At 41.5% G+C, this 21,109-nt stretch overlaps 1 protein-coding gene across 1 annotated transcript in view; it reads left to right on the plus strand.

The window, feature by feature from the left end:
• The window catches only part of NOTCH2 (notch receptor 2), a 182,785-nt gene that overhangs the window by 126,857 nt on the left and 34,819 nt on the right, over nucleotides 1–21,109 (plus strand). Inside the window, 7 exon segments of the mRNA XM_021003323.2 lie at nucleotides 556–744; nucleotides 2,959–3,072; nucleotides 3,947–4,060; nucleotides 6,736–6,969; nucleotides 11,115–11,225; nucleotides 18,822–19,014; nucleotides 19,555–19,700. Of these exon segments, the coding sequence (XP_020858982.1) occupies nucleotides 556–744; nucleotides 2,959–3,072; nucleotides 3,947–4,060; nucleotides 6,736–6,969; nucleotides 11,115–11,225; nucleotides 18,822–19,014; nucleotides 19,555–19,700 (1,101 nt within the window).

A 21,109-nucleotide genomic window follows, 5' to 3' on the forward strand; every position in this document is an offset into this window, starting at 1 on the left:
GAAATTATAATTGTAAAGTGCCAAGTACAGTGCCTGGCTCATAGTAGTGTTATCTAAATGTTAGCTATTATCGTCATCATCATCATCATCATCATCATCATCATTATTATTACTGTATCCTCTACATAAAGCAGAGAAGCACAGCTTTAAAGCACAGACTCTTAAACTTGCATTAAACCTCTTTACTCCAAGAGTTGCATGCCCACAACCGGTTAAGAAGTTTGGCATATGCTCACAGCCTAGGAATTCTTCAGCAGAGCAGATGTGGCCCCATTGCTGACTGTGAGGGGAAAGCCTTGTGGCCGCGTGGGTGGAGGCAGATAGGGCAGCACAAAGAGGGTGTTTGTCCTGGCTGATTTTATGGACGCTGAATGGGAAACCGAGTCACCAAACCTTCAAGAGACTGGTCTTGCTCCTAATAGCAAATCTTTGGCTGAGATTGGAGAGAGCTTGGGTATTTCTGTGGTCATTGGTCCTATCCCCTTCCTTCCCTTTGGTGGAACATGCCTCCCTGAGGGTTTTTTAATTCCAACGATCTGTGTCTTTCTATTTTAGCCAATAGTAATCCTTGTGAACATGCTGGAAAATGTGTGAATACAGAAGGCGCCTTCCACTGTGAGTGTTTGAAGGGTTACACAGGCCCCCGCTGTGAGATGGACATCAATGAGTGCCATTCGGATCCTTGCCAGAATGATGCCACCTGCTTGGACAAGATTGGAGGGTTCACATGCCTCTGCATGCCAGGTAAAGGCAGAGTCCGGGCAAGATCCTCTAGGACGGGAGCTCTTGGGAGGAATGAATGAGTGATGTCCAGGATAGTGCCTGGTGACCAGCAGAATTCAAGCCACGTGACTACTGTACCAAGGGCAGTCTGGTTACTGTCTTTGACAGTAAATCCTGCCCAGAGCTGCCTCAGGAGACACCCAAGTCAGCCCTTCTACTAAAGGGCCTTCAAAGGCCTCTGCATTGGGGAGCTGAAGATGCAAAAAAAAATTTGTCCAAGTCATATTAATCTGATTTCCTTTAAATCAGGAGTTCTTAACCTGGGGTTCATGAATGTTATGTGTGTGTGTGTGTGTGTGTGTGTGTATACACACACACACATACATTTATACATATATTTTATTTATCTTTATATGTGTGTATGTATATATATTATATACACGTATTTCTATTTTATTTATCTTTATATGTGTGTATGTATATATATTATATACACATTTCTATTTTATTTATCTTTATATGTGTGTATGTATATGTATACACACATATTTCTATTTTATCTTTATATACGTATATATACATGCATGTGTGTATAAAAATACTTTTTCAGTATAACTGGTTTCCTTTGTAATCCTATGGATATGTATCTTATTTTATGCATTTAAATTTTTTATTCATTTTTCTTTTCCTTTCAGTTCTACATTCTCTCCCTCCCTCAGCCTTCCGTCTACCCACTTATTTTTGCATTTAAATATTTTTTATTCAATTTTATTTTATTTTCATTTCCACATTCTCTCCCTCCCCCAACCCACTTATTTTATGAATTTTAAAGTATCATTCTGAGAAAGGGTCTCACAGGAGTCCATGACACAAAATGGGTTAAGAACTCCTGCTTTAAAACCACTCATCATATAAAAATACAAGTTTGTCTAATAGATAAGTTAGCAGATTTGTTTTACATATTCTTATTGGTTTTTACTATAGCAAATGCTGTTTACTGTAAGATTCCTTTTCTTGTAGTGAGGGCAAGTATCCCCATCACATTGTGAATTTAAGGTATTTGTCAGTTGACAAAAATGCCCCTCACCTGTGACTTTTTAGATGCACATCTCCTACATAAGACAAAGTACACCTGTCTTTTTCTAGTGTTATTCTAACTTTTTCAGAATTATTTCCTGTGTCCCCACAGAGGAAAGTAAAATCCTGATGATGAAGGCTTATGCTGTTGAACCTGTGGGTTGTGGAAGGATTGTATGTCAGAGTAAACCAGCCTGTCAGGCACATGCTGTGACTGTGGCTGCCCCCATGCCCACGAAAGCTCTGATTAGACATTCAGGACCATCCCAGATAGAAGGGTGGATTCAGAGAGCAGGGGGTGGGGATGGGGGTGGTTGTGACCTCATCCTTCCAGACAATGCTGGTTTGGACCTGCTCTTTGGGTAGTATTGTCAGTCTCAGAACCAGTTCTCAGAGTGTGGGGTGGTGATGCCCCATGACCTGGCACTTGTCTGAGTGTCCAGGTAGGGGACCTAACACACTAAATGACTTCATCATCCCTTCCAACATTCAGTTTTAACATCCTGTTGAAGGCTAGTAGACTGTCACGCACTGTACAGTGATAGATATGGTGCTGGACACTGCCTTGCCAAAAAGATATGATCAAAAGACTGAAGAAAAGAAAGCTTAGGCTTCTACAGAAGAATTTTGTTTCAAATATCAGATGTAAATCACCTGAGGACAATGAATAAAGTCACCAGAGAATCAGCGCGCGCGCGCACACACACACACACACACACACACACACACACACACACACACACACACACACACACACGAGAGATACAAGAGTGAAAAAGAACTTTGGAGACATCAGTTTTCTTGGATCTTTTATCCTCATTCTCCTCAAGGATATGATGAAAAGTCTTCTGCCTGTAGAATGTGGAGAGCAGTGTTAGGAGGATGGGGATTTGATTCCTGAAAGGGTCAACCTGTTCTTTGGTTCAGAATGGTAAATCAGTTATTGCCACACACCTTCATCACTGCACAGTGCTGTGGTTACCTCTTATTCTTCCCTCATCACCCAAATGTTTCACCTGGACTTTGATGGCCAAATCCCCATTGCCTTCCTAGGGAGGCTGCAGGTATCTACTGAAGTTATTATGCTTTCTCATGAGCTCTTGGATACCTAGAATATACTCTTTTCTGAGCCTTTTGTATGGTTCATTCTGTGTTCAGGTTTCAAAGGCGTGCATTGTGAATTGGAGATAAATGAGTGTCAGAGCAACCCTTGTGTGAACAATGGTCAGTGTCTAGATAAAGTCAATCGCTTCCAGTGCGTCTGTCCGCCTGGTAAGTATCCCCACGACCTGTCCTGATTTCCTCTTAAGGCACAAAGCCAGCTGACCAGAGGGAGGGAAAGAGTTGGAGAGGGAGGAAGGTGTATGTGGGATGGACCTCGGGAGCTCATTAGAATGAGTGATTTGAAGTAGGAGGGCGTATGTGAAGGTTAGTGAAAAGCCAGTGCAGTAACTCATTCATCTTCTAAATCTCTGTGGATAGAACTTTTAAGTTCATTCATAAGATCCTGGACTTTTCTATCTCCATGTGTCTTTCAGGAAACTCACTCCTCACAGATGCTTCCCATTGTATGTTGTTCAGAACTCGATTTTCCCTCAATTCATATTCCTGTGGTTTCATGAAAGACCAATTCTTTAGTCATTTCCTTACCTACAGATCCAGAGGCAGAAATGTGGCAGTATAAAGAAGTCCACTTCGTCCTTATTCCCCCAACACTCACGTGAATTCATGCCGAGTCATTTACCTAATGGTTTAATTTTTCCTATTGTTTCTTCAAAGGGTGGTTGCTCATTGCACCTGGAGCCACCATTGTTCCTCATGGGCTTATTTCCCCCTTGAATTTCTCTCTGGAGTTGGATGTCTTATACAAGGAAGTGGCAGTGTCCAAGAGTAACTACAGGTGTTGATGGCCCAACTCCTCGTCCTCCAGTTAGTTTAAGCCAGTTATTTCGGTGGCGTCTTGGTCAGAAGAGCTCTAATTATCCCTGACAGTGCAAGTTGACTTTGCACCTGTCCTGTCCATAACCTTAACCCAACCCTTCTCTAGGGTTCTTACATGAGAGAAAGAACCAAGATGACGTCAGGAGCGTGTCACCCTCTGAATCACATTTGGGCTTCCTCGGGTCACCGCCTGTGTGTCTTTCAGGTTTCACTGGATCGGTCTGCCAGATTGACATCGATGACTGCTCTAGTACTCCATGCCTAAATGGCGCAAAATGCATTGACCATCCCAATGGATATGAATGCCAGTGTGCGACAGGTAGATCTTTGTCGCTTGTACTCTTTGTGGATGTCCTTGAGCAAAAGTAGAACAGCACCTCTGGTGGCTTCCCTGCATGGACAACAAAATCAAGCTGGGCAGGACGTGGAAGGAATGGCCTTCCATTGCATTCCGGGACATTTTCACTGATCCTGTGGCTTCCATCCTGTAGGCTCCATCTCCGCCATGAGAACAGTTTGCCCAAGTGCTAGTCCCTTGGTGCCAATCCACCTTCTCTTCCATGATAACAGCTTTCCTGAATGGTAGTTCCTTGGTCAATGTCCTTCTGTTTTAGGTTTGGGCAATAGTAAGTTTCTAGCGGACCTTACTGCTTGACTTTGTTTGTTCTTTTGTATAAATGAATGGGTTTTAGTTTAATAGTTGTTTTTTCACCTACTGGGGCTTTTTTTGATAGAGAGACTTTTCACTTGACCTCCCAAGGCAAGAAGCTGAAGAAAAAAACTCAAAATCCAGGGATAAACTGTGTGAAGAGCAACGTCACACAGGTGTTACCAGCATCCAGGTGTCTAACTCTGGGAAAGGCTGGCTTTCCCCTTATTGCCCTCTGTGCTACTAAAGCAGTTGGTATAATGGAATAAATGTGGTCTTAGATTCACAGGGTCTGATTGTGGATCCTGACTAGCTGAATCACTACACCAAATGGCTATAGGCAAATCATTTAACCTCTGAGCTCCTGGAAAATGGAGATAATACTTAGACAACTCACAGGATTGGTGTGAAGAAGTGCTTTATAAATTTTAAAACACTATTAGTTAATAGTCACAATAGAACTACTTGCATATACATATTTTTGGGCCATGGGCACAATTCCTCTTTTAGCTGTGAACTCAAATGACGATATATTTTAGTCCAGTCTACACGTCATTCTTGCCTTTTCCCACAAACCCCTCAAGTTTACAAAATGACATTTCCAGATCACTTGGGAAAGCAAATTTCCACCATCTTGGGTCTCTGTCTGAGAACATGAGAAGGTATTCTGTTTTCTTTGCATTCAAATAGGCTCACTTTTTAAAAAATTATTCCATTCTTAAAGAATCTAGTCATTGTGAGCATCCTAACCTCTACCTTCCAGTGACTTGCTGTCAGTACAAAGTCAAGGCAGAGAGCCAGCATGATGTGGGGGAGAGAGTACTGTATCTGGGATTCCCAATCCAACCAGCTATTTGTTATCCAGTGACCATAGATGAGCTACTGTAGTGCTTTCTTTTATAGTTGCCAGCTAGGGAGATATTGAGCTAATGCCCTCATGTCTGGTGCCATAGGAAAGATTCACTGGGAGGGAATTCACATTTAAAATGTGAATTTATGTTAAAAGGGAGAAGGAGGCAGTATTAGAAGCTCTTAGAGTTTATATCAGGGACATTGGAAGTATAGGAGTGGCTTACCCATGAGCCAGTTAGGGGCAATTGGCCCTTTTCTTCATTGCCTTTAATCCTGGTGGCCATTTCATTCATTCATTAATCTAGCAGGGAATCCCTCGTTGTATGCGTAGCGCTGTGTGGTGTATAGGAAAGACTGAAGAAATGTGAAAGGATGGTGATTGCTGGTTCCCAGAGTTCAGTCTTTTGGGGAAGCTAGGACACACATACATAAAGTCGTTGAGTAACAGTTTACCACAGCACCTGGGTAAGTGATAAGGGATTGTTACAGAAGGCAGGCGCTCGGAGGACAGGAAGATGAACGAAGCCGATTAGAGAAGGCCTCATGGTGGAACAGGTGAGACTTAAGCTGAAGATTGAATGGGATCAGATAGAATTAGGTGGAAAAGCATTCTCACTGAGGGGAATTGCATGTACAAAATGGGAATTTGACACTGAATATGATGTATGAGGACATTCAGAATACCTGTGCAGTGCACAGGTTTCACTCTCTTTGAGGAGCAGTTGGAGATAAGGTTATATAGGTGGGGTCAGGGCTTTGAAATAGCAGGCTAAAGAGTCTGGACTTTTATAAGTAGTGACAAGTAATTGAGAGTTTTTGTTTATGAAAGTGACATGGTAAAATTGGGTATTTTTAGGAGGCTTATCTGGGAGAGGTAGCTAGGATGATTTGGAGATGGAAGAGACTAGAGACTCATTAGAAGACATGCAGTATTCCAGATATGATGTAATAGATACTTGGTTGGGTGATGTCAACTGGGCTAGAAAAAGGAAGAATGCTTGTAAGAGATATACAAGCAAAAGGAAAACCTGACAGGACTTTTGTGACTAATTGGACATAGGTGATGGAGAAAGGATAGTTACTGAGACTGTCTTCTGACCTCAGATAAGCCAGCCTGACTTTATCCCTACATGGGAAGTAGGTTAGAGTTGGCAAGATAAGGAGATAGGAATACGTAAACTTTATATGTTAGTGGCGCTTGCCCAGTGACCGTTCAGTCAAAAATAAAAATAGAGTAACTCTGAAATTAGGTTAATCAGTGATAAAAATAGGATTTAAATTATCCAAACTTGATCTATGCATATTTAATTTACACATAATGTTTAAGCATATTCTAAGTGAGGTGGACAGCAGCATGATTTGACTGTTCTCTGCTAAGTCTCTACCTCAGCGAGCCCACAGAATGGAAATACTAAGTAGCTGGTGCTGTGCTTGCATTGAGGGATAGGCTTCCTCCCTGATGACTTTGACCGTTGATGATTTCCCCTCTTTAGGTTTCACTGGACTCCTGTGTGAGGAGAACATTGACAACTGTGACCCTGATCCCTGTCACCATGGCCAGTGCCAGGATGGGATTGATTCCTACACCTGCATCTGCAACGCCGGATACATGGGGGCCATCTGCAGCGAGCAGATCGATGAATGTCTGAGCAGCCCTTGCTTGAATGAAGGACGCTGCATCGACCTGGTAAACGGCTACCAGTGCAACTGCCAGCCGGGCACGTCAGGTAAGGCAGTCTTTGTTGCTGTTTGGTTTGGGAGCCTCACTCTTTCCCCACATTTCACCCACGGGCTCAGGTCTTCCTGGCGTATGTGCACCAACTTTTTTTTTAAAGGCCTAATTCTGAGAAATACCCAGCCAAAGCCACATCTATAAATATCTTTGGAAGCAGACACCCCTCCTGTCCAGTTGAGAGTTTAGGAATTGATCATTTTTCTGTGTATAGATGTGAAGGTTTTAAGTTTGTTAGGATTATATGCATGTGTGCCTACCCTTTAGAACAAATGAAATTCTTTTTCTCAAATACAACAGCTTAGTTGATTTTGGGTAGCCTCTATACTTTTACTTCCTCCCCTCGCTTCTAAAAGGAATGGGCATTTTGGTTTTCTGGTTGATAATTCTTTCATGGTCTCTTTTATGATCATTCTTTTATAAAAGATAATTCTTTTGTGATCTCTTTCTCCATATTCAGTCTTGAGTCTCCCTACTTTGCCTCTAGACCACTCCTGGACGTTGGCAACGTCACTAGGGAGAAACAGTCTAGGACTTCCAGAAGGTGAAGGCAGTTCCTAATGGTCCTACTGTAAATCTAGGGGTTTGAACGCATACTCCCACCCCCATCCCCATTACAGATTTCCTGGTTAAACTCACTGAGCCCAGGTGAATGGCTATTTGTGTTTGTTAGTGATGAGAACATGCTACTTCATAGCAGGTAATTGTGAGATTATTTTCTTCGTTGGCAGCGTTTCACAGACTTCCCTGAATTCCAGTTTTACTTATTAGATGAATATTTATTGCTGTGCCAGCTGTGTGTGGACAGAGAGGTACTATTTCTCAGATCAAAGAAAAATGTATTAGAGAAAGATTAACCAGTGTATGCCTCTGTGAGAAGGGTACCTGCCAATACGTCGGGTGATTTATTGAAAACACATTTGGGACTTAAAGAAAGCAATCCATGTAGGGGTGGAGGGGGAGGGGTGGTCAGATGCCTTCAACTTATTATTTTTTTTTAATTTCCAAACCAATTTCTTCAAACATGTCAAAGGCCCTGGTCTTCATCCAGGACCTCATACATGCCAAGTTTGGAAACAAAGTCCTTTTTGAATTACTGAAGCATGCAAAAAAACATCCCCATGCCTTCACAGCTGAAAATGTTTCTCCCTCCCTCCACGTTTAGATAACTCACTAAAAGGGCTGAATGGACCTTTGTGAAACCTTCCAAAAGCAATTTGCTTCCGGGCTGGTCCCCAGACATGAGAAATTGCAGCCCCAAAAGAAATTTGAGAGATTTACAAGCAAGTGAATGGAGGCCCTTAGAATGGAAGGGCTGTCTTGGCCTTAGCTTTCTATCCCACTTTATGCAGCATGCTGTAAAACTGGGTGAAGAGTTAGCTGGCAGGCACTTTGTTTTCCCTGGGATTATCCCATCATGCCAGAAGGTATCAGGTGGGTGCCCTGGGGGGATGGTGTAAGAACCTGTCCCTAAACAGAACAAGAAATCATTGATTGCATTTGCAGGCAGCACAGTAAAAAGGAGGGGCCAGGAGCTGGGGTTCCATAATCCAGTTGCTTTGGGGATATGTGGGAAGTTTTAAGAGAAGATAAATGAAATTTAATTTAAGAAACACCAGATTGAAAGACTCCATTTATTCCTTTGCTCTCTAGTATTTTTAATAGGAATGGGTGCTGTATTTTATCAAATGGTTTTTCTGCATCTATTGAGATAATCACTATTGATTAGAGAAATGCAAATCAAAACAACTCTGAGGTACCACATCACACCTATCAGATTGGCCAACATGACAAAACAGGTCAAGGATAAATGTTGAAGAAGCTGTGGGAAAATTGGAACACTAATGCATTGTTGGTAGAGTTGTGAAATGATCCAACCATTCTAGAGAGAGTAATTTGGAACTATGCCAAAAGGTTACAAAATTGTGTATACCCTTTGACCTAGAAGTACCACTGTTAGGTCTGTATTCTAAAGAGATCATAAAAACAGGAAAAGGACCCACACGTACAAAAAGATTTATAGCAGTTCTTTTTGTGGTGACAAAGAATTGGAAATTAAGGGGATGCCCATCAATTGGGGAATGGCTGAACAAGTTGTGGTATATGAATGTAATGGAATACTATTGTGCTATAAGAAATGATGTACAGGCAGACTTCAAAAAAACCTGGAAAGACTTGTATGGACTGATGCTGAGTGAAGTGAGCAGAACCAAGAGAATGTTGTACACAGCAACAACCACATTGTGAGATAACTGACTTTGATAGACTTGGCTCTTCACAGCAATGCAAGAATCTAAGACAACTTCAAAAAACTCAGAATGGAAAATGCTATCCACATCCAGAGAAAGAGCTATGGAGTCTGATTGCAGATGGAAGCAGACATTTGCTCTCCTTTTCCTTTGTTGTTTTGTTTTATTGCTTCATTCTCATGGTTCCTCCCATTAGTGCTAATTGTTCTTTACATCGTGACTAATGGGAAAATATGCTTAATATGAATGTGTAAGTAGAGCCTATATCAGATTGCACGCCATCTTGGTGGGGGGAGAGTTGGAACTTGGAGGGGGAGAAAATTTAAAACTCAAAATCTTATGGAAGTGAATGTTGAAAACTAAAAATAAATAAATTATTAAAAAATAGAAAGAAAGAAAGAAACATCAAATTGTAACAGGTGAGGGGAGGATACTATGGGATTTGCAAGATCAGAGGAATTCCTTAGTGACCTAAGCTCTGGAGAAAAGACAAAAATGAAGCAGCCCCTTCCCTCAAGAAGCTTCCCTACTGCTGGAGCTAACATCATGCATTATTCCCATTATAATGAGGTAAAGGTTGTCTCTGAATGGGGAAGGTAAGACCTTTACTTGAAATACCAAGGGCCCTGTGAGTGAGACCAGTGCTGCTTATTTTTTTCTTTTTAATTTTTATTTTAGCTAATGCCATTATGAACAGGCAATTAAGGATAGATAATTGTGCAATTAGGTCATAACTGGGTATAAGTTCTGGGACAAATTATGAGTCAGATAAAGGCTGCAAACCAAGTGAAATGACAAAATATGTAATTTTGTGTAGTTTCTCTTTTTTGTTTCTTACCTTACCATAGCTTGATATGTCACTGCAAAAATTAGAAAGTACATATCTTTAGTTATTTATAGATATATGTCTTTATGTATATAAATATACTGTATAGCTATATATGAGATAGATAAATATATAGATATAGATATATAGATATATATATAACTTTATGTATAGTCATATAACTTTAGGATGAGGGGAAAAAAACCTCAGTGAGTAGTGATTTATCTATCCTTGCTTCTCTGCCATACATTTCTGAAGGAGGCTGACCGCTTATAGTACTATTTGCTGTTAACCTAACCAAGCTTCACCATTATAACAGCGGTCAACAGAGATCTTTCTGCCTAGATTGGAAGCTTCTTGAGGACAGGCACCACGTCTCATTTAGTTTTGTTTCTACCTCAGTGCTTGCATTGCATTTTCAAACAGCAGGTATTTTTTAACCTTTTTTTTTTTTTAAAGATTTGGTATTAGAATGACAGAGGGCCTTAAAAAAAAAGCAGGGGCAGCTAGGTGGAGCAGTGGATAGAACTCTGGCCTTTGAGTCAGGAGGACCTGAGTTCAAATCCAGACTCAGACACTTGACACTTACTTGTGTGACCCAGGGCAAGTCACTTAACCCCGATTGCCTCACCTAAAAAAAAAAAAAAGGAAGAAAGAAAGCCTTTTTAGGACTGCTTTTGACAGGGGTAGCAGAAGGGTGATGCAAGCTCAACTTCAGTAGGATTCTGTATGTGATTGACTAATTGATTTGTCTTGTCCCTGAAACATCTCATCTCTGGCTACAAGTGAGAGATTAGTTGAAAACTGGTTGCTGCGATTTATGTAATAATAAACAAAAAAGGAATTTAATTAGATACCACCTGAGACCTGTAACCCCTTTGTGGCTTTTTATTCTACCCAGAGAGGGTTGGTTGAGTTTTAGACTACTTTGGCATATCACCATCATCATCATCATCATCATCACCATCACCATTACCACCACCAGAGGCCTCTCCTGTCTTTGACTCTGATAATAATAAAGAATGGGAAATACTTCACTGAGATAGTTTTTTCTTATCTTTGCAGGGGTGAATTGTGAAATTAATTTTGACGACTGTGCAAGTAATCCCTGTGTCCATGGGATCTGTATGGATGGGATCAATCGCTACAGTTGTGTCTGTTTATCAGGATTCACAGGTAACATTCCATTTCCTTTCAAAAGCCTTCCTTCTAGCTCATTACCCTCTGAAGAGTGACGAAGAAAATTTAACTTCTCACATTCCCTTCTTCTGGGCCCAGGGCTTGGCCCAGAAAGAGCACTTCTGATTCTTCCCTGTAATATATGACACATGATGTTTTGAGACATCACTTGGGGATTTTGAGTCTATTTGCTCATTGCCACGTACGAATAATACTGGAAGGAGGGAAGGAAAGAGAGAGAGAAAAAAAGAGAGAGAGGAGAGTTGTATGTGTAAATGTGTAAATGTGCACACACACATATACAAATATATAATACATAGACACACAGAGTATATGTACCAAAGGTAAACACCAGCAAGAAACATTGTCCAGGGGCAGCTTGGTGGCACAGTGGATAGAGCGCCAGCCCTGGAGTGAAGAGGACCTGAGTTCAAATCCATCCTCAGATACATAATATTTCATAGCTGTCTGACTCTGGGCAAGTCACTTAACCCCAGTCACCTCACTAAAAAAAACAAAAACAAAAAAAAAAGCAATGTCCAAAAATACTCTGCCATCACTCCCTCCCCCATTCTGGGTACTTCCTCTTGAAGAGTTGTTGGGTGAGATCAGGATTTGGGAAAAGACAGCTCAGTTCGGAGGTATGACTGGGAGCTTCCCACCCCAGAGAAAGAGACAGCGCAAAATTCTGCAGGCTGTAAACTCCTCTTAGATGATTACAAGTGAACAGAACAATATTCCTGTCCCCTTTTAGTCTAAGACATCCTAGTGAGTGTGTTGGAACACAGCAGAGAGGACATAGTGTACCTACAAGGATAAAAATATGTCCATTTCCCCCTATTTTCCTTTGATCAAAAGTCAGGGCATCCGTAGAGTAGCCTCACATGCTGGTTAAGACAACACTGCACCATTTTTTTTATTTTACAGGACAATACATGAGTAGGTACTTGATAGAGGCTTTTTAAAATTCAACAGATATTTTTAAATGATGACGCTGTGATAGGCCTGCCACACAGCTATTTACAACTGTCGTAAGAAATTTCCTTCCTAGACTTTTAAACCGTGATGTCAAAAGGCAGCTCCGAGCCAGCTACAAATGAACGCTACCATTCTCCTGCCGGTGACTTATTTTCCTTTCATGTTTCACGATTGCTTGTATTCTTCTGCCTGGCATGCCACAAAGGTTATGTGATTGTGGGGCACTTGAGAAGGATATCTGTTGCCTATGTTGGGTCAGAATAACCTCTCTTCATTGGGGAGATCGCTCCCATGCCAGGTAGGATGGAAACTTTCATGCCGACACCCAGGGCTATGTGTGGCCTGTATCAGCCAGACAATATTCATGCCCTGAAATGTGCTACTTCAAAGTAACTGATAACAAATTAAACACAAAAAAATGCCTACTGGACAAAAGCGTGTTGTTGCTGGAGAGGTACCTAACTGTTCCCAGTAGCCAGGTAAGCAGCGCTTTGGAAGAACATCAGCCTAGAAGACTCTTCCGGGTAGTAAGTGCCTGTGCCTCAGGCTGGCTGATTTTCTCGGAAAGTTCTTGCAGCATACAAAGATTCTTTTTGGCCTTGTGCCAGACAAGAAAAGCAAGAGAGAAATAAGCAGGTTGGGAATATTCTAAAATAAATTTAAGGTGTGGTGTAAAACTCCCACCAGGCAGGAAGTGGAATGTTAGGATTTGAGTATGGGCCTGGGTCGCCTCTCTGGGGCCTCTCTCTGTCTCTTAGTCTGGGAAGTTTAAAATACCAGTGGCTCTGGTGGTATGTACCCACCACCTGGCAGTGTGTGGTATCTTGTTCTTTCCCCTATTCTATTTTTTGCCATTTTAATAACAGTTTATATAGTTTATGGGAGCCTTAAAAAAAAAGATTAAATTCTGTATCCTGTACCTGCTTATACTTTCTAATTGTGTAGAAGCTAGGAAATACTGAGGCAGCATTTCAGAGAGAGCCCAAGTGTTAGTAGATGGGAAATAAATTAGGCACACATATACTTCTTTTTAAAAAATTTATTTATTGTCTATTAAGAATTTTTTTCTTCTCCTTTCTCCTATTGTCCCCCAAATAAACAAAACAAAACAAAAAAAGGGAATACTCTTGTGACAAACATTCGTAGTCAAGCAAAGCAAATTTACTCATTGGCAAGGTCCCAAACTGCATATGTCCTTTTGCATTTTGAATCTCTTTCAGGAGATAGGGAGCATGCTTTGTTACGTTTGTAAATTAAGGTGAACTGGGATACGGTGGTCTGAGCATAGACTGTCATCTCCCAGTTTGCCTTAATTTTCAAACGTAACTTCATTTTTGGCTCGTTGGAATCACTGGTCATTATTGCTTTGATCAGCTTTCTGGATCCTTTCAAAATTGATAAACATATAATCCTATAGCTCTTGGGCTCCTTATTTCAATTTCAGTAATTAGGGAGTTACCTACAAGACGTATGATAGTGAACTAAGTACTTCTGATCCCCTTTTCTGAGAATATGAGCTCCTGATGGGAAGGAGCTATGTCTGGGTCATTCTCTTTGCACCGGTCCTATACAGAGCTCCCTGCAAAGTGCCCTTTGAGAAGGTTAGCCTGGAATCAGATTCCAGGAAGAGTGAGCGCAGTTAACAACAAACATTTATTAAGTTCTTTTCTAAATGTAATTCAGGTGTCCTGGGCACAGAGGCTCCAAAGCAGGGAGGGAGGAGAAATTGGGTTGAATTACTTACTGAGAGTAGGACGTCTTTTCAGATTCAATCTGATTTCTGATTTTGCTTCCGTGTTTGGTAAATTACAGTCTTGGTCTTGACATTTCTGTCCCTCTCATGCCACTATTCTTCTTCCCCTGCCCCAGGCATTACTGTTATTTTGTCACTTCTCCAAAGTGCTACCCATCCATTAATGTTTCCTTCTTATCCCTCCCTTCTTACCAGTATGGCCACGCTTCCCATTCTTGTCATTCTTCCCAAACAAAGTGAGGCTTCCCTAAACTGCATGAAAGAAGGTTCATTGAAGACTGTATTAGCATCAAAAGTCCATATGACTCAAAGATGAAGATAAGGAGACGCCAGCTGCCAAGTGAAAAATTCTCTCCCCAAAAGAACCAAGGAGTAAGGGAAGCTTTCCTCTGACCCAGGATTGGATTGCTGCCTGGGGATGGTTCTCAGGTCCAGGAGCAGTGATTCACAGCTTCGTGCCAGTGGCGGATTATCTCCTGAGTGTCTTCCACCAGGACTAGAGTCATTCAATATGACATAGAACTGGGAGGGATGTCAGATATCACCTAAGCCAACATCCTCATTTTATATAAAGGAAGAGAGACCTGGCCAGCTGTGAAGTATCTAGCCTTTGTTCACAGAGGTGGACTTAAACCTGAGTCTTCTAACTTTTAAATACAATGTACAAGGGACAGGCCAAGGAAATAGTACTTTAAAATGAATTAGTAAGAAAATATTATTTTAAAAAAAAGGAAAATAGCCACCACTACAATACGATATGTTACCAAATATGGTATTATTTTATTCATGTAATACTAAATCACCAGTAATGAATGATTTAGAGAATTGGCTAAGAGAGAAAAAAAGTTTTAATATCCACACATTAAATGTATATGTCTCTGTGTATTGTCATTTCTGGTTTTAAATACATGATTGATGTTGAGAGAGACAGGAAAGGAGAGAATGTTTTGTGTTTGTTTCTGTTTGAATGTGGTATTCCTTAAAATCTGTAAATTCATTCATATCCAGAACTTGCTACCATTTACATGCGCATATCTCATAGGCGCTTCAAACTCAGCATGTCCTAAACAGAATTCATTCTCTCTCCCCCAACTTGCCTGTCTCTGTCCACGCCGCCATCGTCCTCCCAGTCACCGAAGCTCACTATCTTGACGTCATCCTCACCTCTTCTAAGACGCCCCATACCTAACCTTTTGCAGAGTTTTGTCTTATCTACCTTTGTAGTATCTCTTGTACGTGTTCCCTTCTCTCCACTCACATGGGCACTCTCCTGGTGTGGGGTCTCGTCACTTCTGCAATAGCCTTCTTATCCGTCTCCCTGATTCAAGTCCCTCCCCACTCCAGTCCCTCAGCTGCCCCAGGAATTTTCCTGAAGCACACGACTGACTGTGGTACTCCCCTCCCTCTCCTCATGATAAACTCCAGTGGCTCGCTGTTACTTCCAGTATCAAATAGGAATCCTCTGTTTGGCTTTTAAAGGCCTTCACAAACTGGCCCCTTCCTCCCTTCGTAGTCTTGTGATACTTCCATCCCTCCATATACTCTGTGAGCTAGCAACAGTAGCCTTTTCATTGACCATCCCTGTGCGTGGAATGCTCTCTTTCCTCTTCTCTAGCTCCTGGCATCTTTGTAGACCTATGTGAAATCCTGTCTTCTCCAGGAGGCCTTCTTCCCTCCCTGACTCCCTACCTTGCTAATGCTTTCCTAGTGAGAGTACCTTCTATGGGGGGGGGGACTGTATTGTGTGTAGTTATTTGTGTGCTATGTCTCCCTGTGACCTTGTTGAAGGTAAAGACAATGTTTTTGTCTTTCTTTGAATCCTTGAGTTTAGCACAGTGCCTGGTGCATAATACACATAGTAAACTCTTAATAAATGTTGGCTGACTGGTTTGGTTATGTACAGTAAAATATTGGTTAATCAGAACCCAGTTCATTGGATTCCTCAAGTAACTGGAATTCTTTTGTTGCCTGAGGGAAGAGAGGTAACCCTGAAAAATCAGGACCATAGTAAGAATTTATTCCCAAAACCACCCTCTGGTTTATGTCCTGTGTTGCTGATTTAGCCCAATTTCCAGCCCAGATAGCCTGATGTAATCCCAGATGGCTGGAGCGCTGCCATATACAGGTGGTCACACTCATCACCAAATTAATATTGTTAGCTAAATTGTTGGTCCAGAGAGATTTTAAAGGTCCTTCTAAATCATTAGAAGAGGATTAAATTATGTTCACACCAAGGAAAGAAAGTGGAGTGAAATAAGGATTATATCAGTATATAAGGATTATACAGGTAAGATTTGAAACAAAAATATGTACCTTTTAAAAAACCAGATCCCCCCCTTTATGAACTCGCACCATACCATTTTCTTATCGGTACACTTCAATAGCAAACTCTTTTTCTTTTCCTTCTTCCCTCCTCCTCCTCTTCTTCCTCCAGGCCTCAATTACAGAAGGCTCAGACTTTTGTTCCTCTATTATCATTCCATAACAATTCCTTTGGAAATTTTATGCCACAATTTTTCCATCCATATCACAGTCACCTTTTTGACCTCCAAGATAGTTTGTCCATTTTCCACAATGTGCATGTAATTTCCCTGCTGATGTTATACTTTTTGGGGACAGGGACTGCTTCATTTTTGTCTTTCTGTCTCCAGTACCTTGATAAATATTTTTTGTTTGAGCGATTCAGCATCTGGATGATTGCAGTAAATCTCAGTGACTTGAACAGCCAGTCGACGATCCTTGTAATGGCTTCACCTCACTGTTCTTTGACACTATCTCCAGTGACCTCCATCTCAAGTCAAGTACACTTCAACTACCCCCTGATAATTCTGCACCACAAAGACTTTGTTATCATTCACAACTCTTCTGCCTCTTTCAGATCTTAAACTCCAAAATTGCATTCTTACCTATCTTACTGTCTCACCTCCCTGCTTCTACTTAATTGACTTCTCATAGTGGAGTCTGACATCGCAGTTTTTAGTTCCTTGATTCTGTCTGGTTCTCCTACTCCCAACACCCCGTTGCTGACCTCACTTGGCCTGAATACCCAGTTTAGACTCAGTTCAGTACCATTCTAAAACTGTTTCATCATTAGCTAATCCTGGATAAACTTACTTTCTGCTTGCTTCTCTCCTGCTTTGCTGGAAAAAGTAATAAAACTATGTTGATGAGGTCTATTGTAAATTCATTCCAGCTGACCTCTTCTGGGTTAGATTGCTCATTGGGAATTCTTTTTATTTATTGGGTATTGACTCCCTTTCAATTCTACCACTATTGTAAACATTCTCCATTTTCATCAAGTGCACATACCTTCCACTCTGCTTGTCCACTCCAGAGATGCCCTCATCTCCTTTTAACTGCTCAAGAATGTCTGTTTGATGTCTAACTGAAAGTCTGTTAACTTCCTCAACTTCCCTTCTCTTTACTTCAGAACCTCCATACTTTTCCAGTAGTCTCTTTCCTCACTCCCATCTTAGAGGAAGAGCCTCCCCTCTTATTCATCAAGATTAATCCTTCTCCTTGTATTCCTGCTGTCTTCTCTTCCTCCTTCCTTTGAGATCTTGCATTATCAATTTTCTTTCCTTTCTCGTGGCTTGAGTCTCTCCTGCTCCATTGAGTGTTTGTTTTCTCCTTTGTCTATACCAAAGGTGAGGAATCTGCAGCCTCAAGGCCATGGGTGGCCCTCTAGGTCCTCAAGTGTGGCCCCTTTGTTCAGTCAAAGTCACTTGAGGACCTAGAGGGCTACATAAGGCCACAGGTTCCCTACCCCTGGTCTACATAATGTCCAGTCTGCCTTCCCTTGACTCCCTCAACATACCATCTTCTCTACTACTTGTCACGTGATCTCTGAGATCCATCCCAGCTCTGAAGAATCTGTAACTAAGCCATGACTCTTCTTCAGGAGTAACCTATGTTCAGTGCCTTTGGCTTTTTATTAGTTACTCTCCTTTTTACCCCTCATACTTTGGCTTCTCTTCTCACCACTTTATGGAAATTTCTTTCTTTTAGGGCATTAGTTTCCAAATTTCCAAATTCATTTCTTATTCTTTCCCTCCAAAATTATAGTTACTGTTCTCAAGGAGTTTAAATTCTATTGGGAAGGATCCAACTCATATAAGATGTGTGTAGTACAAGATAGGGTATAGTGAGAGAAAGATCCAGAGTACTCGAGAATTATTTGAGGAGGGAGGGGATGCTTTCAGCTCTGGGAGTAGGCGTGGGTCAAAGAATGCTTTACAAAGGAGGTGGCAGCTAATGAGCCAGAGAAGGATCCTGAGAGACAGAGGTGAAGAAGGAGTGCATTGCAGATATGTGGATACACTTGAGGAACAGTCTGTACTGATCCAAGTAGGTGGGAGGTAGCACGTTGAGTTTGAGGAAGAGCTAGTATTCCAGTTTGGGTGGAACATAGAGTGTACAAAGGGGAGTAATACAGAACATGGTTAAAAAGGAAGCTTAGAGCCAGATTGTGGAGGGCCGTAAGTGAGTTGGTATTTAGCTGTACAAGCAACAGAGAACTGCTGAGCGTATTTGATTGGGAGTAACACAGATGTGCCTTTGGAAGACTTCTATCTGTGTGAAGAGTGAATAGGAGAGGAGAGACTAGAGACAGTGATGCCAGTTATGGGTGATGGGATGGTGACCATATGAGTGGAGCAAAGGGAACAGATTTGAGAAGTGTGGTGTCAGAATGAACAGGACTTAGCAATGTCTTTGATGTGAAGGATGAGGAAGGGAGGCAAAGAAGATTCTAGAATTTTGCATGTAAATCGGCTGGGCCACCACCAGTTCCTTAAATATTTTCACGTGGAATGCGTGCATTTGGAAAGCCATGTAAAAAGAATTGATTCCCTTTACCGCAGGACAAAGATGCAATGTTGACATTGATGAGTGCGCCTCGAACCCATGCCGCAAGGGCGCAACATGCATCAATGATGTGAATGGTTTCCGTTGCATCTGCCCGGAAGGACCTCACCACCCCAGTTGTTATTCACAAGTGAATGAATGCCTCAGCAATCCCTGCATCCATGGGAACTGTACAGGCATTGCCAATGGGTAAGTTTGTTTGGTGTGACGTTTGATGTCATACGTGGAACTCCCACGTTTTACTAAAGGTGATTTCTAGTTGGATCCGCAGAGTAACAGGTTTGCAAAACTCAGAAATGAAGTTCTTTTTAAATATTAAAATAAACATTTTGATATCATTATTACTATAAATTCAGTATTCGCAGCAAGCCAGTAACCATGGGAGTTGTGTTCAACTCAAACCCCACAACTTGAACCATTTACATCTTGAACAAATGAGGAGGGGATTGATAAGAATTACATCACCATCAAGGATACCCACATCAGGGCCTGCCTTTCAGGCTGAGAAAATAGAAGAATGCATTTGTTCTTGTCCCCTACTGAATCTCTGTGCAGTTGTAGGGCTCTCTCTCCTTTGATTGGCTTTTACTTCTGTGTTTATGGTTGTAGTCAATGGGATTAAATGAGCTTATTTTTTCCCTCTCTTCCTTAGCCCAGGGTTATGTTCCAGTAGTAATTTAGAGTCTGAAGCAGGAATTTCTCGAGTGCATTGTGCGGTTTTTCTTTCAGGTACAAGTGCCTCTGTGAAGCAGGCTGGGTTGGCACCAATTGTGAAGTGGACAAAAATGAATGTCTCTCCAATCCCTGCCAGAATGGAGGAGCCTGTGACAACTTGGTGAATGGATACAGGTGTACCTGCAAGCAGGGCTTTAAAGGTGAAAACAAAAGGGCTCGTTTCTTCCTGGCTTGGGACGGAATGGTGTATGGAGTCACTTTTGTGGAAGGAACAGGAACAGGGTTTCAGTTTCACCCGCTATTTCTCCTGAGACATACAGTGTTTATCGGTGGGTTGCAGGGACAATTTAGTGAGAGCAAGGTGGAGGTCAAGTGTATTTAAAGTACGTCAGCATATCGAGGGCAAGGGATCCGTGCTCTCCCTCTCCTTACAATGGAACCATTGTTCACTTTCTGATGTTCTCAGATAATCACCTCTGTGCTTTCTAGGAAAGTAGCTATTCAGGAGTTCTTTGTAACTATCCCTCCGGTCCTTATTGTTCTGTTTCTGCTACCAGCTTTCTTTTGGAAAACCCAGGAGAAAGGCTTTCTAGTATTTTACTGACCTACTATCTGTAATCATTTGGAAACCAGGTTTTAAGAAATATGTCTTTCCTTTTAGTCATCGTATATTTTTGGAATGCCTTAATCTGTTCAAATCCTTGTGACAGAGGGCACGGAGGATGCAGAGATATGTAAGACACAACAAGGAATTTATAGTCTAGTAGTAAAAATAAGGCCTAGATAACTGCAACAGAGTCCCTCTGCTAGGTGGTAGTCGCTGTAATTGTTTATAATAATCCCATTTCTTCTTGACTTTGTACAAATAATCTCACCATTTCTGAAATGGGAAGATTTCTAATGTGTATGTGTATGTGTGTGTGTGTGTGTCTTATCTTTACTGAGGCCTTCCACACAGCTGAATGAGACCCTCCCTGTTGTGAACTCAAGCTCCCAAGTTCCAGATCCTCCTGCCATCCTAGAAGGCTGCTTCATTTTCATTTAACCCCCTGCCGTGAACCTTGTGACACTAAACTGAAAAATGCAAGGCCTACCCCTTCTTCCCCTCCCAACTCCCTTAATCAGAGTCTTTGAAAGTCAGAAGGGATTCCTTCTTTCCTTGTTTCCTTTCTAGAGGTGAATTTTGAACCCTTATTTTGGAAAAGCAGTGACTATTAGGACTTTTGAAGGTAGGAGAGTGTCAGAATAGTGGTGAATATTATGAATCTGAGATAGGAGGTGTAAATCAGACATATTAACATTTGCATAGTTATGTATTTAATAAATTTACTTTTTATAGCCTTCATTTCTGAACAGGTTCTTTGTACGAAAGTCTGTGGCCCTGTGATAGCAGGAATACCCCGCATTTTTGAATAGCACTTTACAAATTTATGGGGGTTTTTTCCACAACAACCCCATCAGAAAGATGATGTACCAGTATTATTATCTCCATTCCAAATGGGGAAACTGAGGCTCATTGTGAGTGGCAGTGACTAAGCAGGGGATCCAGCCAAGGTCTTCTTTCTGACTCTCAGTCCTGTGATCTTTTATTGCTCATTTTAATGATGCT

The sequence above is a fragment of the Phascolarctos cinereus genome, unplaced genomic scaffold (genome assembly GCF_003287225.1).
Source record: "Phascolarctos cinereus isolate Bilbo 61053 unplaced genomic scaffold, phaCin_HiC Scaffold_5;HRSCAF=322, whole genome shotgun sequence".
NCBI classification, from domain to species: domain Eukaryota; kingdom Metazoa; phylum Chordata; class Mammalia; order Diprotodontia; family Phascolarctidae; genus Phascolarctos; species Phascolarctos cinereus.